Source organism: Miscanthus floridulus, chromosome 8 (genome assembly GCF_019320115.1).
Source record: "Miscanthus floridulus cultivar M001 chromosome 8, ASM1932011v1, whole genome shotgun sequence".
Classification (NCBI taxonomy): Eukaryota; Viridiplantae; Streptophyta; class Magnoliopsida; order Poales; family Poaceae; genus Miscanthus; species Miscanthus floridulus.
The window spans coordinates 51,087,032-51,102,011 of NC_089587.1; the positions used below are offsets into that span (position 1 = coordinate 51,087,032).

The following is a 14,980-nucleotide window of genomic DNA, read 5'->3' on the forward strand; positions in this document are numbered from 1 at the left end:
GGGTCGGCGCGCGGGGGCGGGTGCCGAGGACCGGGTGCGGGTGTGGGCGGGCACAGGACCGACGGCGGAAACCCTAGGTAGCCTAACGGCGTCGGAGGAAGAAGACAGCGCCCAGACGATGGCTCCCATGCGCTTCCTCCTATTTATACTAGGTACCATTTGTAGGGGCGGTTCCTGATCCAGCCGCACCTACAAATGCATTTTTAGGGGCGGTTCCTGATCCAGCTGCCCCTACAAATGCATTTTTAGGGGCGGTTCCTGATCCAACCGCCCCTACAAATTTTAAATTATAAATTCTATATTTTTATATCATAAAAACACAAAGTAATATAAAAAAATTGTGTATATACACAAATATAATATTTTGTATTATTCTATATGTGAAGAAATATAGATATAAACAATTGTAGTCAAAACAATATAGAAAACAAAAAAAAACAAAAATTAAAAATTTGAATTTTAAAACTTTGAATACAATTTTATGACGTTAAATGAAATAAAATGAAAATGTTGTAAACATAAAAGTTGTATAACTCATCAACATGTATAACTTTTATTTTGGTCATCTTGTCATGTGACTTTGTTTGAACGATTCAAATTTTGAAATTCAAATAATTTCAACTTGAAACAATATTTTGAAAGAGTAAATGATTTCTCATGAAAAACTCATGAATACCAAAGTTGTAGAACTCATCAATATGTACAACTTTTATTTTGATCATATTTTCATTTGACAAAATTTGAACAGTTCAAATTTTGAATTTCACTAAATGGCAACTTCAAACAAGATTTTGAAACCTTAAATGATTTCTACAATAAAAGTCGTGAACATAAAAGTTGTTGAACTCCTCACTATCTATAACTTTTATTTTGGTCACTTCTTCATGTGACAAAGTATTAGTAAACATTGTTCATAAATTCACATGACTCATAGTTTCATAAACTATACGAGAAACATGTTGATTTGTGAACAATGTTTACTATCAATTTGTTAGATAAAGAAATGATCAAAATAAAAGTTATAGATCTTGATGAGTTATACAACTTTGGTATTCATCACTTTTTTAGCTCAAAAACATTTAGTGGTTGAAAATCTCGTTTGAACTTGTCGTTTTTTTAAATTTGAAAATTTGAAGTGCTCAAACTTTGACAAATGAAATTTTGTAGTAATAGAGTGGATGTTCAAATAGAGTCATCTGGATGTTGCAAAGGGTAGTCTCACACACATGCATAAAATGTAGTCTCATACACATACAAAAATATGTAGTCTTACACACGTACATAAATATATAGTCTCACACGCATGATAAATGAAGTCTTACAAACACACACTTACACAAACACTCCACGTTCAACAACTAGCTAGCCCGCTGTAACGACTTTCCCTTTGACACCTTTTCGTTCCCATGGCATTATGTCTTTGGGGAGGTTCTTTTCCACAACACTGATCTTCTTAGGAAAGTCTGTGAATAGCGGCATCTCATCGTAGTTATTGTAAGCTTCAACATCATCCACACCATTAACTCCAATAATGTGTTGTTTCCCGGAGGCAACCACGTGCTTTGTCTTCTTCTTCGGGGGGGAGGTTACTTTGTGGGTCAGACATATAGAAAACTTGTGCGACACGTGAAGCGAGCACCCAAGGGTTATCTTGGTAGCCTAGATTCTCGAGGTCCAGGACTCTCAATCCGATCTCGTTCAGTTGGTGTTGTTTGATCCAGCGGCATCGAAACAGGGCCACCGTTATATCCCTTCCATAGTCAAGTTCCCATATCTCTTCAATGATGCCAAAGTATTGAATCTTTCGCCCTAATCCATCGAGAGCCTCTATTCGAATGCCGCTGTTTTGGTTCACATATTTACTATCCTTTGCGTGGGTATAGTACGTGTACCCATTGATGTCATAAGTATTCCAAGATGTCACTTGTCTCGATGGCCCCTCCGCCAACCTACTGATGGTAATAGAGTCTATGGTTTCTCCAGGCGGTATGTTTTGGTCCTTCAACCATGTAGTTAGTCGTTGCTTGTGCTGTTTCATGACCCAATCATCCGAACGACCATTTCTCTCCACCATAATGATAGCCAAGTGTTCATCAATATACGGTTGCATCAGTTGTGTACTCTGCAAGACACTGTAATGCACCCGACTCACCTCTTTGTAATCATGGTCGATGAACACTTTTCTACCACTAGTGCCCTTCCTAGCCAGCCTACCCTTGTGACGAGAATCGGGTTTACCAATCCCTTTCTATACTTTTAGATACTCTTGACAGCACTCGACGACTTCTTTAGTACTGTAACCCTCTATCATGGAGCCCTCTGGGTATGCTCGATTATGCACGTATCGACTTAAAACCGACATGAACCGCTCATAGGACCACATTTCATACAAGTAGCAAGGGCCAAGCGCCTGTATCTGATGAACCATGTGAATCATGAGATGTGGCATTATATCAAAAAAGCAGGAGGTAAACACATCTCCAGTTGGTTTTGTGTCTCCACCACAAATTCATGTAGGTCACTCAGCTCTTCCTTGCCAATCGTCTTCTATGAGATCTTTGAAAAGAAGTAGCACATGTGGGTGATGGCCATTTTCAAGAACTCTGGCTTTATAGCCCTAATTGCAATAGGTAGAAACACTGTCAGCATCATATGGCAATCGTGAGCCTTGTAGTGTGTTATTGACAAGTCCTTCATCGACACTAGCTTCTTCACATTTGCTGAAAACCCAGTCAGGACTTTGATCCCCCTCAGGAAAGTGCATATAGCTCTCTTCTCATCTGGTGTTAGGTTGAAGCACGTCGCGGGCAGAGTGTATTTTCCATTAGCCTCAGGTACCGGGTGAAGCTATGGCATCATGTTTAGCTGCACCATGTCTTTCCGTGCTTTCAGACCATCCTTTGACTTGCCTGTGTTCATCAAGGTAGCAATGAGACTCTCAAAGACATTCTTCTGCACGTGCATATCATCAATGGCATGGGGGACCTCTAAGTCTGGCCAATAAGGCAGAAGATCGATTGTTTCTTGAAAGGTACGCCTTCGACAGGAGGTGTGCTTCTATCTCTGTTCGTCCCATCTGGATTCTTCTTTCCATAGACGACGCGTATGTTTTTCGCCATTCTGTACACATGTTCTCCGTTATGACGTCTCTCCGGAGGGGGTTCAATCTCTGGGGCGTTGTCATAAAATCTAAAGAACAATTTGCTGCGGCACTTGTGACTTGTCTTTAAGAAGCGTCGGTTCCTTAGGTAAACTATCTTCTTGGATGCATCCAGGTACACCCATGTAGTACCATCCAAGCAAACCAAGCATCCCGTCTTCCCTTTGATCTGTCCAGACAAAGCAAACATCGCGGGGTAATCATTGGTAGTAACAAATATTATTGCTCTACATATGAAGTCCTCCTTTCGGAATGCATCGTACATCTGCTCCCCATGCCCCCATAGCCTCTCCATTTCTTGTATCAAGGGCTCGAGGAACACGTCTATATCAATGCCTGGTTGTTTAGGGCCAGAAATAAGAATAGTGAGGAGAAGGTACTTTCTCTTCTGACACAACCATGTTGGGATGTTGTACATGGTCAAGATCACTGGCCATGTGCTGTGGTTGCTCATCCTCTTATTGAAGGGATTCATTCCATCGGTGCTCAGGCCAAACCGTACATTCCTTGGGTCATCGCTAAATTCTTTGTGCTTCTCATCAAACCTTTGCCACTGACTACAATCAGCCGGGTGTGCAATCTTATCATCATCCACCTTGCGCTCATCATCCCACCATGTCATGAGTGCGGCTTCTTTAGGGTTTAGGAACATATGTCTCAAGCGGTCGGTCACTGGCAGGTACCACATTACCAGGGCAGGAATTCTTCTCTGTTTTGCATCGTTGCCTAATGGAGTGTCCTCTGGGGGCTGAGATTCTTGTACCACCTTTTTTGTACCCTTTTTATTCCTCTTTTTCCCCGTGGATGGTTCGTCCCCACCGTAAAGGTCATTGTTCTTGTACCGGCTGGCCCCACACCGGGGACATTTATCCAGTGACTTGAACATTTCGCCACGAAAAAGTATACAGTGGTTGGGGCATGCATGTATTTTTTAACCCCCATTGTCAATGGACTTATGACCTTCTTCGCTTGGTATGTGTTGGCGGGAACTGAGTTTGGTTGTGGCAGCACCAATGACAGGAGATGCATTAGATCATTGAAACTACAGTCTGACCAGCCGTACTTAGCCTTCAGGATGAGCAGCTCAAGCACGAAACGTAGCAATGTCCAATATGTCGGATAGCCCTTTTCAACACCATACACAGTCTCCTTCGATGCTTTTGTCACTCTTTCCAAATTTCTAGACATTTCGGGCTATTTAGTAAAATCTCTGGTCCAAGGGTTCGAATCATGTCATCTAAATCATCTTCAACTCCGACACGTGCTCCACCATCATTATTGGCACCACCTTCGTTGTTACCATCCCAACCACCAGCATCACCACCTTATTCATTGCCAAACTCGAAATCCATTCATGCATCAAGCTCTGCTGAATATTGGGACAGGGATTCTATGGTTTCGTCGTCGTATTCCTCCTCATCCTCGTCGTTAACAATAACCGTTTCACTATGATGAATCCACACTGTGTAGTCCTCAACAAATCCTCGCATAATCAAATGTGATCTGATGATAGTCACATCTGTCCATGCCATATGGTTCTTGCAATCTTTACAGGGGCAAATAATTATATCCTTATTCTCTTTCAATGTCGTTGCATGCTTCGTTGCGGCTTCAATAAATTTATCCGCCTCTTTACGGAAATCTGCCTTGAACCTTAACGAACCATACATCCAAGAGTTCCTGTACTCTATCTTTTACAACAACAACAAAACAAACATTAAAGGACTACTTATTCAGATATATATAAAAATAAATCAAAGTAATAATTATTTGAGAATAATTGTATATACGTCAGATATATATGAATATAAATCTAATATAATTACATGAAGCATACAAACACACCATGGTAGAGGAAAATTAATTAATGGTTCATTTATCCATAAATAATTAAAATGCATATTTGTTGATTACAATAAACAATTTCAAAGACAACAATTAGTAATAATTATACGTTACCCAATATCTTTCGTACAAACCCTAGTCTAATTTTATCAAACATAAATTTACAACAACAAAATTAATAAAAAAATCAAACCCTAGATCTAGATCACATGACATGAAACATCCATAAAACTAACTAATGGTTCACTAAAATCAAGAAACATGGACCAAATAAGGGTATGATCTTGTTCCCCTCCCTAATTTACCCTAGTATATTTAAAAGTTGGGTCTAATTTGCTCATAAATAGCTCAAGCACCATAGAAGAGAGAGAAAAACAAAACTCTAATTACTCACTAACCAACCATTAAAACTTCAAAAAAAGTGTGGAATAGCATTTTCTTACCTTCTACAACCTCTCCACCAAAGGATTTAAGACCAAAACCTTCCCCCCTTAGTAGAGCAATTTTTAGGAGGTACCCAAGTTCTCCCCACCTTTCTTTCATGGGTTGGAGTGAGTGACCCGAGGAGGAAGAATGTGCTGCTTCTGTTTTATATGGGGCCATTTGTAGGGGCGGCTGGTGATTGAGCCGCCCCTACAAATCGGAGCTATAAATATGGGGCCATTTTTAGGAGTGGCTCAACACCAGCCGCCCCTACAAATAGCATTTCCAGGGGCGGCTGGTGATTGAGCCGCCCCTACAAATCAGACCCTATTTGTAGGGGCGGCTCGTAACACCAGCCGCCCCTGTTGTTATATTTGTAGGGACGGCTGGTGTCTGGGCACCCGAGCACACCACTGTAGGGGCGGCTCCATCACCAGCCGTCCCTAAAAAAAAAATTGAACTATTGCTAAAAAAATGTTTTCTACGTAGGAAAAAAAATTCTAACTTTATGTTCCATGACTTTGAGGTCGTCACTACATGCATCACTCTCTCTTATGCCATAACATGTACTTAAGTGCATTGGATTTAGTTTGCAAATTAAATTCATTGCAGCAAAAAAATCTCTTCTTGAAGTCTGCAATTTCTTTCGGATATACCACTAAGAAATATCCATGTAAATTAATCGAAATGTTCTGAACTTTCGACTATATTCATTGAAATCAACATTTCCACATCGGACTATGCAATTTCTCAAAACCTGCCCTCTAACAAGAATAACTCTATTACTGTCCCGCAGCAACGTGCGGGGTTTCATCTAGATTATTTATTATAAACTTAAACACAATAATCATACGGCAGGAGTAGGACATCGTACTAATTTATTTTTTAAGCCTTATTAAATCGCCACTGCTCACGCGCCGGCGGCGGTGAAGATAACAGCCAGCAGTGCGTGCGGCTGTTGATGAGACAGTGATCTCATCATGCGTTCTCGATGGTCGGGGGCAGGTAGATCTTGATCTCCTCGTCCGTGTGAGGAACCAGCACGATGTCGACGGCGCTCTCGCCGGTGAGCCCGAGGTCTTCCAGCACGCCGTCGATGAAGAGCGTGACCTTCCCCACGAGCGTCCCGCCGGCGGCGTTGGAGCTGGGCACGGCGGTGAAGCTGCCGGCGTACTCGCAGTCCTTGGGCCCCACCTTGCCGGCGTCCTCCTTGGGCACGTTGATGATGACGTCGAACTTGTTGTTGATCTGGGGGTCGTACTCGATGCCCTCGATGAGCAGCACCAGGTCCTTCCCGGGCTGCTTCGCCGGGATCGCCACCGACGGCACGTCCACGGCCTCCTTCGTCAGGGTCAGCGGGAACTCCGACACCACCTTGGGCTTCGCCGGCGCGGACGACCTCGTCGTCTTGCCGCCGGAGAACCGGGTGGGCTTGCTGTTGAGCCACGGCAGCGCCGCCTCCGACTCCTTGTCGTAGGTGTACCCGAGGTTGGCCGTGTCGAGCACGTCGCGGAACTTCATCCGCACCAGCCGCGGGCTCTTGACGTCGTCGTAGAAGACGAAGCTGGTGTCCAGCCACGCCGGGTCGTCGAAGCCCCTGCCGCAGAGCTTGGTGGACCAGAGGTGCCACATCCGGTCCACGTTGGCGTGGTGCGAGTAGAAGAGCGGGTCCCGCCCCGCCGTGCCCAGGAACCCCATGTCGTTGTTGCAGTGCGGCTGGCCGTCATGCCCCACCACCCCGCCTCCGTCCACGGAGCAGGTGGCCGGAGCCTTGGGGCTCGACCTGCCGGCCCACACGTGCACCGTCGTGTGCGCCAAATTTTCCAGCGTGCCCGCCGCGTTGCTCATCTTCACCTTCGGCGCGCCGCCGCCTCCTTGCCGCCTCTTGGAACGCTCGTTCACCTCCTTCACCCGGGAGCTCGCCTCGCTGCACAGCTTCTCGCCGAGGTACGCACGGGGCCCCTTGCCGTCACGGACTTGCTACAATACATACAAACAAGGCCAAACAAAATCAAGAGCTAGCCATTTCCAAACGAATAATGTTTGTATGTACACCTTGATTGATTACCTGAATGTATATGGTGGAAAGGTTGGTCCGAACGGCGTCATCGTACGCCTTGCGCGCGGCGGCGTCCCACGCCGGCGGCGGCTTGAAGGGGATGGTCGGCCGTCTGTCGGTTTTCTGATAGTCGAGGTCGATCAGGGCGTCTCTGTTGTCCATGTTGCGGTAGGGGTCGAACAGCGGGTTCTCGGCCGTGGAGATCCCCTTGAAGACGGCCGGTATCCCCATGCCGGCCGGCGTGTCCCAGCTCCAGTACGGCAGAGCGAAGGTGTCGTCGCCGATGAGGTCGCCGAGGGCGCGCTCGTAGAAGTACATGTACATGCGGTGCCACGGCGCGAAGATCCACGAGAAGTGCACGTCGAAGGGGCGGTTCTTCTCCGTCGGGTCCAGCCGGTAGTGCCCGTCGCAGTAGGACTCGTGGACGGCCGCCTGCGCCGCGAAGCTCAGCGGGTTCGACTTGTCCAGCGCCCGCATCTTCCTGACGGCTTCCTTGTACTTCGCCTGGTACTCCGCGTCCAGGTCGTGCGCCGGCCTGCGGATGCGCGTCACCGTGCGCTCCGGCGTGAAGTCCACGATGGGGATCGGCGGGCACGGGAAGTCTCGGTTCGGGTCCGAGCACTCCACGATCTTGTCCGTCACCTTCTCGCCCCGGCAGCAGCTCTCCACGGGGTTCGCCTCCAGGGCGATGGACGCCAGGTCCGGGTACCCGACGAAGCCGGCGGCGACGCTGCTCAGGCCGGTGAGCACTTCCCGCCGGGGCAGCCAGAGGAGGCGGCTATCGACGTCGTCGCCACGGCCGCCGCTGGCCCTGCACTGCACTGTGCGCAGCCGGGGCCTAGCGGCATTCTTCTTGGGGAGCGTGGATGGGCATGCAGAGGGTCTCGAGGCGACAGCAGTCGCCGGGACGAGGAAGCTGCTGAAGCCGCTGGCCGTCGCCATGCCGTGTGGACAAATCAGCTGGAGATATTGGGTATTGCTGATTTGTGCTCGGAAAGCATCAGTGTGCCCCTGTATATATATGGTACATCGAGATGCCATCGGCCAACTTTTTGCTGCTCGATCGCTCCATTCCAACATGCTAACATTTTCAGGGGCACATGCAAAATTTAGGGGGAAAATTGGAAGGAAGTATTCCCAACATGCACCCGTGGGCACCCACCGTGGATTTATGACACGTGTCCATGCATAATCATCCAACAGTGGACTGCTGCGTAAATCAAATAGGATTAGTTTTTTTTTCTCAAATTTAGTCATTGGGGTACCCACGTGTTGAAATATTGGTTTTATTCACCATGGGAACTTTTTTTTTTTTTTCAAGTCTGCATGTACCACTTTATCTTCAGCTTTTACTATACCACATCACCCTTCTTTTTGCCAATATGCCTATTATAGACAAATATAATCCAAAACAGGAGATATATGTATACTACTGGGAAGATATGTCTATGCTTTGCGACCGAGAGACAAAAATCAACTAAACTATCCAATACATTGGTACAATTAAATATCAAGCTCCATAACTTCATCTAAGACCGATAATAAAGAATTATTATAGTTCTAATCTTTGATGTAAGTCACCAAGAAGTTTGTATAGCTGATATGTTAGGAACTGGTTTTTCCGCTCATGACTATAATAACAAAATAAAAGACCAATCTTAAGTTTTCATATGGCGGCTCTCATTGTAATAGCTTGAGAGCATATTTATTTAGACTCAACTAACATTATCTCTGTTCTATTTGATATAAGTTTTGTTTCTAATTAACAAGAAATGCACTAACGATTTAGGTGAGACAAACTTTATTTCTTGAGAAAGTGTCAATGGTACACATAAAAAATTATCACGGGAGTTTGTTGCCCGCATGCATGACGTTCTCGTGGAAAAATAAACGGAAAGAATCGGAAACAAGAAAGAAAACTAGAAATGAAAACCACCGCCCGTGGAAAAAAAAAGTCGGAAACTGGAAACCGCCAGAGGAAAAAAAAACGAAAACCACCGCCCGTGTGCGTGAGATACAACTTGCGCCAGTGGAAAAAAACGTCGGAAACAGAAAACCGCCTGTGCATGAGGTAGGATTAGAGGATGCCTCACAACAAACTATGCAAACTGACCATTTTAATTGAGGTCGGTACAACTTTATTTTAATAAAATTTTAAGACACATGATGAATAGTAGTGATAATAAGGAATTAATCCTGTATGAAAATTGACTGAAGAATAATTTATTTTGACTATTCTCTACATGTCTACAGCATCAGCCAACTATTCTCTGCTCACACGTTGCAATATTGGTTTTACCATGAGAAACAGTTTTTTTTACGGCAACATGAGAACCAGTTTTTTTATGAATGCATGTACCACTTTATTATTATACTACTACATAAAATTAATTTTACACTCTATATGGATTTCTTACCGCTGGCGGATCCAGGATTTCAAAGTTGAATATTTCCAAATTAAACTAAAGAAAGTACACAGTTGAAAGGTACAAAAAGTTTACAACAGCATAAATATACGGTACATATAGTTCAAACTAAAGATATTTCATAACAAACGGATATTAAAAAACAAAAGAAAATTACATTTTAATTTAACTTTGTCGTCCCTCATGGCTTGATATCGATTGATGATGTCACTATCCTTGACTTTGAAAAGAACTGGCGCTCAATAAACGTGACCAAGCTAGCAACCATTTAAGTATTGGTCTCCCATCCTATTCTCAACTTACTCTTCACATAATTCATGATTGAAAACTGTAACACCCTCGGTGTTACGTCCTAAACAAACTACTAAATCATGTCATGAGCATCATGTTTATGTAATAATGCATGTGATAGAAGATGTTGATAAATTTCTTGTAGCCTAAAATGACCAATAAAAATGTTAAATGGAAATTTATTCAATTACTCATGTTATATCAAGTAGGGTGGAAAACCAATTTTTATTGAGTAAAAATACTATAGAACATGTGTGTGATACTTAAATAAAGTTTGAAGTACAAACTTTGTAGATGACAATGCAACTTTTGCTATAGAAAAATAATATGACTAGCTAGTATTTCTAATGGCTTGGAAATGGAACTTGAAATCAAATTCAGCTAAAGACTTGGAAGAATTTTAAGTTTGAAAACATTGTGACAATGCCATGTTGGTGAATTAATTTTGGAAAATTTAGCTAAAGGTCAGTGCTATGTTTTTATTCCTTATGGTAATTTAATGTACCCTCTTTAGCATAGTGAAGACGGTTTAGCTCCAACTTCATTAGTTTAGTTTGTATCAATGCTTTAAAATTCATGCATGACACATCCTCTAGATGTTTGGCGCCGTGCGCGCGGTCATCGCGCGGTCACCCCGCATGCGCACATGGCCGCGTCCCGCATGGCCTCCCCGTGCCGCCACACTAGGTCGGTCGAGCCCGCCTGGGCTTGGCCGAGGCCGGCCGCACCGAGCCGCTGGCCTCGCGCCCTGCTGTCCTGCCTCGCGCTGCGGCCATTGGTGCCGCCGCGGCCGCGCTACGCTGATGTCGCCCTGCCATTGCATCCGCACCTCCCCTATGGCTCTACACCGCTGTTCGCCCTGCCGGTGGCCCTGCCTGCGCACGCTTGGCGTATCCGCGGCATCGGCACATGGCCGTACCCATTGTCGTCTCGCTCATAAATGCGTGGCAGTTGCTCGTGCCATGTCGATCGTGGACGCGCGCACGCCTTGTCCATAGCGCCTACGCGTGTGTGTCCTGATCGCGATGCTCGCGTCCCGCCAAGGCGAGAACGAGCCGAGCGCTGACTGCCTCTCTCTCTGCCACCGCGACCGGCTGACCCCGCTCGCCCAATTTGGCATGGTTAGATCACCTCAATTCAATTCGACTCGTCCCTGGCTTCTCCATTAAGCCACCTGACCTCGACCCCACCCAGCTTTGAAGCGAGCACGGCCAAGCTCCAATTTGGGGTTTTTCCCCACCGCCGTGCCAATAAGGCTGAGCTCGGCCATTGCCGTGGGCAGTCCTCCATCTATCCACCCTGACCCAATCCAAGTGCACCGCTATACTCGCTTCTACCTCTACGTCGCCCTGTGCTCCTTAGCCATACCTCTACCGCTACCCCGGCGTTGCTGACGCGGTCGTGTCCGCCATGGTGCACCGCCGTGCCGCTCGGTCGCACATGGTCGGCCTTGCTTGGGTAGTCCCTAGCCATACCATCACCTCAGCCAGGTCCACGGTGAGCCCCTACTACTCGCACGCTAGCTGGTTAAGCCGGTAGCTGTCCTAGTTCATCGGAAGCGTTGCGCCACCATCGTGGATGGCCACGTGCCGCTGCAGCCTTCCCTAGTGAGCCCCGCCACCCTTCCCCGCCGCTTAGCGTAGTCATCTAGGTCGAAGATGGTGATCGACCTATTAGAGAGGCACGCGCAGGTCCCAGGTGGCCGGCGTAGTCACCCAGTGCCGCCGCTCGCTGCACGACCGTGCATAGAGTTGCCGAGGGTGTCCATGGGTGAATTACGAAAAACTCAAGGGTTAAATGAATTCACCAGAGAGAGGAAGAAATAGTGTTAGGATTTAGGAGTAGTTCGAGAGAAGTTCGAGGTCTCTTTTGCGAAAACACCAGTGTGCGCGGGCCGCCTCGGGGGTGGGCCGACGCCGCGTGGGCTGCGTTCGCGGGCTATTTTGTGTGTGCGCCATGTGTTGTGGGCCGCGTGATTGTGGCAGAACCGCACAAAATAATGCACTTATGGAGGCGCTTGTCGTTCACTAGACACTAAGCAACCCGAGAGCGAGCTACATCGGGTGGATTCCATTGAGCACACCCCAAGGGAGAGCCCAAATAATCCACATTTTCCCTTCAAGATCCAATAATGAGAACGAGTTTGCAATACTTAATCAATTTTATACAACCAGAGTTCTTAGAAATATATTATTACATTACCTGGTTCAGAGTGCAGAAATTAAACAGTGGAATGAAAATAAACATCTATGCAAGGATCTGTCTGTGCCCACCAGAAGGATCCTCCACACAATGTCTACTCCTCAAGCTGTACCTACAACAGGGGTAAATAAACCCTAAGTACATAATGTACTCGCAAGACTTATCTGACTAATGAGAATAATTTTTCGACTCCAAGGGATATGATAAGCTTTATGGTTTGCTAGGTTTATTTTTATGGAAAGCAATATTAATAGTGAATCCTTATGTATATTACTTATTAGCATTCATGATTAGTTCATTATCTTATTATTCTATGTAAGCATTGTTCTACTTTCAAGCAAGAGTTGAGCAAACAGTTCCATTTCACCACTTTCCATCTTTCAGTTCTTACTATGGTGCTAGACTATAGACAAGCCATACCAGATCACCGGTGATTCGTGAATCAATGTGCCCAGCTGGGTACCCCAAAATACATGTCTCGCTTGTACCCCAGGCACTCTCCTGTCATGGGGTCTAGGTCCCCGTCCAAACTTAGACTCCAAGCCCCCGCTCGTGAGTCCCGGACTCAGTGCGGTGCTTAGACCTCCACCATCCCTGCCTCTAATCAGTTGGTCTGAAAAGAACCAAAACCCACGACAAGAGAGTAACAAGCCTTCTCTGTGCCCATACACAAGTATATGTTCGGGATAATAAGTCTGTGACTTGCCTAGAACCCAATGCAATGGCCGGTCCTTAACCGACACAGACAGGGAAACAGTGTAACCAAGCTATGCCCCGTTGGCCGTAGGACACAACCTCTTACACCCACCAATACTCGAAACCATATCCCTGTCCGGTCTCCATTTTCCTTTCATAATTTTTATCATGAGTGATAATAATAATCACCTATTATGAGTAACGGTAGGTTACCCAAGCTACCGAAATCCTGAGCATAACAGCTACTCGACCTATACTAGTAGGACTCATAGGTAAGTATATCTATGCATGTAGTTTCCATAAAATGCCTGTAACATAAATGTACATCAAATATATATATCCAGATATCATTCAAAATAAGGGTTATGCACCGGGGCTTACCTCGGGCAGGCGGGGTGTCAACAAAGTCAGCAACTGATGGCTCAGGGGCTCCCTCCTATACAAGAATCTCCTCCTCGTACTCCTCGATTATCTCCTCGTACTCCTGCTCACCTGCAGGCACGAACTCTACCAACTCGTTATCTACATGCATGAAATGATGATGCAACACTTAATAATACGGCAACAACAACTCTTAAAATAAGAATACATTTATCAAGCCACTAAGCTAGCTCTACCGACTAAGACGCTAAGTTACCTATTATTACCACTAAACAGGTATGAAACATTGTATGTAATATCTTAGCAACTAAAGGCATCCCTATTCTTAAAATCGATTTACTACATATATGATAAAACAAGGAGTACTAGCTACCCTATTTATCAACCTATTCTAAGGCTACAAAAATTACAGTGAGCACATAATAATCTAATGAGCCTACTATAAACATTTCATGGCTATAGCTATTACCAATTTGCCACAAAAATTCCTACAATTATTAATCTAAATAATGCTGAGCTTTCTTAAATGAATTAATGAATCTATCATTATCGCAGATAGCTGTAAACTAACTACACCAACAGATAGATCATATTTTTGTGAACCTAACAAATTCTGTTTCACTATTTTTGGACACCTACAATATTTACTATAATTTCCCAAAGATCAGCTCAAAATTAAATTGGAAAAGCATTTACTAATTCTCTGGAAAAAGGAAAACCGAATTCAACCCGCGCGGCCCACGAGCGAGCGACGCGGCCCACGCGTGGCGTGGCCCAACCGCACGACAACTGCCCGCGACATGGAGGCCCGCGTGCGCTGGTCACTTATGCAAAAACGCCCTCGAGCTACCGATGATTCACCTCGAGGTCCGCAACACTATTCCTACAGTCTGCTATTATATAGATATGCCCCTTCCCTTTTGCTTCTTTACCATGGGCAGGTCCTCCGGCCACACCCGTGTGCACCGGCCTGGCGGCGACCGCATAGGACCGCCACGCCGGCCATCCTGGCCCCTCCTCGCCCCGTCTAGGAGGCCGATGCTCACCTAGATGCAAACACGAAGCGATGGGCGGTGAAGAGATGAATGGGGACGCGTCCAGGAGCTCCCTCCATGGCGGTGGACACCCTACGGCGGCGGCGACCATGTTCCCATGAGCCAAAGCACAACCGAGGTGAAAGAACCACACGATGGGCATCAGCAACTCACCCCAAAGCTACCTGTGGTGATGGCTTGACCGGGGATAGACCGGGTGCGTCCGGCCATGCACACACGGCAAGCAAAGCGACGGACCGTGGTGGCATGACAGCATCAGCTGTGCCAGGAAAGCAGTGATGGTGAAAGTGGGGTGCGCACATCGAGAAATACTACAAGACAAGGCTGGGGGTGCAACCAATTTGGCTCGGGATGACCTAGTGGGTAATGCCCATGGCAACGGCGGCTTAGCCTTTAATGGCGGGACGGCGGACGTCTGGCTCCAAATTGGAGCTTTACATCA

General features: G+C 46.0%; 1 protein-coding gene across 1 annotated transcript; it reads right to left on the bottom strand.

The window, feature by feature from the left end:
• Positions 1-6,118: 6,118 nt before the first annotated feature.
• LOC136471986 (polyphenol oxidase I, chloroplastic-like) lies at positions 6,119-8,472 on the bottom strand. The gene is made up of 2 exons (XM_066469733.1): positions 7,497-8,472; positions 6,119-7,408 (listed from the first exon to the last, which is right to left on the bottom strand). The coding sequence occupies exons 1-2, from the start codon at positions 8,427-8,429 to the stop codon at positions 6,407-6,409; spliced, it is 1,935 nt and encodes a 644-aa protein (XP_066325830.1). The 5' UTR covers positions 8,430-8,472; the 3' UTR covers positions 6,119-6,406.
• Between the last annotated feature and the right edge of the window lie 6,508 nt (positions 8,473-14,980).